This window comes from Argentina anserina, chromosome 7 (assembly GCF_933775445.1).
Source record: "Argentina anserina chromosome 7, drPotAnse1.1, whole genome shotgun sequence".
NCBI lineage: Eukaryota > Viridiplantae > Streptophyta > Magnoliopsida > Rosales > Rosaceae > Argentina > Argentina anserina.
In genome coordinates this window covers 14,006,789-14,009,162 of record NC_065878.1, presented here as the reverse complement: position 1 = coordinate 14,009,162, position 2,374 = coordinate 14,006,789, and the positions used below count along the sequence as shown (strand labels likewise).

Sequence of the window (2,374 nt, the reverse complement as noted above, 5' to 3'; positions counted from 1 at the left end):
CCCTCTCCCTTCTCCAAGACTCCAACCATGTTCTGGCTCCGACTGAACCACGACGCCACCGTTCTCCTCCGCCAGGCCTTGGCGGCGCTCCTCGACATGGCCGACTCCTGCAACGTCGATATCATTCCGGCGGAGGCGATCGTCTCGATTTCCGGCAACACCCCGACCGCCGTGAACCGCGCGCTACTGCGGATTCCGAATTCGGCCTCTGCTTACCTCGAATGCGACGATACTTATGGTCTAGTGTCCTTCGTCCTCAACCTCCGTGACCTGCACTTCGATCTGAGCCGCGCCGTCGCCGACGAAGAGGTCAACATCCACGGCGATGACGACGAGGATACGATCGTCATCGTCACTCGGAATCCCGGTCAGTATTTGCTTTCTCGATTTCGCGTTTCTTGATTTCGCGTTTCTTGATTTCGCGTTTCTTGATTTCTTAGCTGAATTCTCCGAGTAATTCACTGAGTTTAGTACTTCCTTGGAACTAATCGTAGTCAATTTGACGATTTACCGGCACCGGCTTCAATTTTAGGGTTTAAAGATTTACCGGTACTTTCTTGAGAGTGGAAATCACTATAGCTAATTTTTCAATTTACTATCTTAACCTTGAAAATTTGCAGAAAAGAATCTAGGATTGTGGATTTTACAGTTTTGAATTAGGCTGTGGTTTCTGGTGTTATTGATGATTTGAATTGGTTCTTGGAAATGGAAGCCCTCAGCTTCAGATTGTACTGAAGAAGCTCTTGAGATTCGGCGGTTTTCGTTTAATTAGGGACTGAAGATTTCCCAGGGGTGTTCTTGATCTGCATAATTTGTGGTAGTTTTAGTTGGATTTTACTATTGGTTATGCACTTATGACTTATGCTTAATCCTGTTTCTGATTTTCATGAGTTTCTTGAGAATTTTTGAGTTACCTTCTTCATTATCTGCTAGAATTTGTGGTAGTTTCTTGAGAACTATCTGCATTCTGTTTGTGCCTATTTAGTCTTAATGCTTTTCTGTTCTGTTCAACATTCCTTCTTGATGATAACAGAAACTGAGGAGTTTGCTATGTCTCAATTGGAATTGACTGAAGCTGAAAGAAATATACCGGAGTTAGATTACCAATACCGAGCCATTATTGGATTACCTTCACAGAAGTTTAGACATCTTATCAGATATATGCAGTACTTTGGGAATTCTGGTACATGCCATCTGCACTATGTTCGTTTTCTTTGTTGTGACACGCATGCATTTACAAATTGGATTTCTCAATATCAGTTTTTTTCATATATTATTTTGAAGAGAACAAGTTCATTTTCATTTTGTTACTGTATTGGGAATTCTCAGTGGCATAAGAATCTGTAGCTTGTATTATACTGTGATGAGCCTGGTTGTGCTGTGTATAACAATGCACACTATTAGCCTATGCCTTATTGGATAGGAGAATTTGATGCCTTATATCTCAGGTTTAGAGTTACCAAAAGAAACTGTGGTACATGCCAACTTTTTATTTTTTATTTGTTTTCATTTTGAGAAATATGATACATGCCAGTTTAAACTATCTTGATATGCTTATTACAGATAGATCAAATATGATTGACCACTCTAACCTATACATCAACTTTTTTGCTGATCAAATTTAGGAATTTGCTATCACATTTAACTGATTTAAGTAACTTCAGTGTGTTGTATCAGAATCTTTTGCTTTCTTGTCTAGATGCTGCTTTACACCGTTCACAAGTAATCATATGTATTTCACTCAGTTACTCACTAGACTCTTATACATATATAATCGCAGTTTCTGTACATGCAACTGATACTGAAGTCAAGTTTTCTGCACTAAATGAGGAAGTTGTTTACAGGACAGAGGTAATTAGCACCATTAACTCTAAAATTCCTGTCCATGGTTTCTTTGTGATTCAAATTTGGCGCCAGTTGTTTTATATTACAATTTGTTAGTTATGGTCACCAAATTAGTTTGCAGATATGCAGTGCATTTATTAGAATATAAATGCGAGTACTAATTTGAATTCTGTTGTGCTATGATTACTACACCAATATATGAGATAAACTTAAGCTGGAGTTTGAATCAGAAGTAATGAACCAATATGACCTTCAAATAATACGATGTCTCTACAAATGATCAGTATTTTCTTGATATGACGTTGTGTCCTATGTGCAGCTTGGGCAATGTATTATTGGGGGCGTCCAGCGTGAACATCCAGTTGCCTTCATTTTCAGCCTCCACTTCCTCAATGTTATCCTCAACGCGTGCGTTCTGTCAAACATTGTATGGTTGCTCCAGTCTGCTGACTCACCCCCCATGCTGAATTTCGCTGTTGGTTCAATAGGCAACATCATGCTGTACTTCCCTGTAGGCCATGATGAATAG

General features: G+C 39.6%; 1 protein-coding gene across 1 annotated transcript; it reads left to right on the top strand.

Annotated features, from left to right (window-relative positions):
- LOC126803618 (proliferating cell nuclear antigen-like) lies at nucleotides 1-2,374 on the top strand. The gene is made up of 4 exons (XM_050531397.1): nucleotides 1-367; nucleotides 1,034-1,183; nucleotides 1,781-1,851; nucleotides 2,165-2,374. The coding sequence occupies exons 1-4, from the start codon at nucleotides 28-30 to the stop codon at nucleotides 2,372-2,374; spliced, it is 771 nt and encodes a 256-aa protein (XP_050387354.1). The 5' UTR covers nucleotides 1-27.

What these genes read in the sequence shown, in the direction of transcription:
- LOC126803618 (XM_050531397.1), top strand. Translation starts at nt 28, where the DNA reads ATGTTCTGGCTCCGACTGAACCACGACGCCACCGTTCTCCTCCGCCAG. An exon ending in CATCGTCACTCGGAATCCCG is followed by an intron (nt 368 to 1,033) that starts GTCAGTATTTGC and finishes TGATGATAACAG; the next exon opens with AAACTGAGGAGTTTGCTATG. An exon ending in GCAGTACTTTGGGAATTCTG is followed by an intron (nt 1,184 to 1,780) that starts GTACATGCCATC and finishes ATATAATCGCAG; the next exon opens with TTTCTGTACATGCAACTGAT.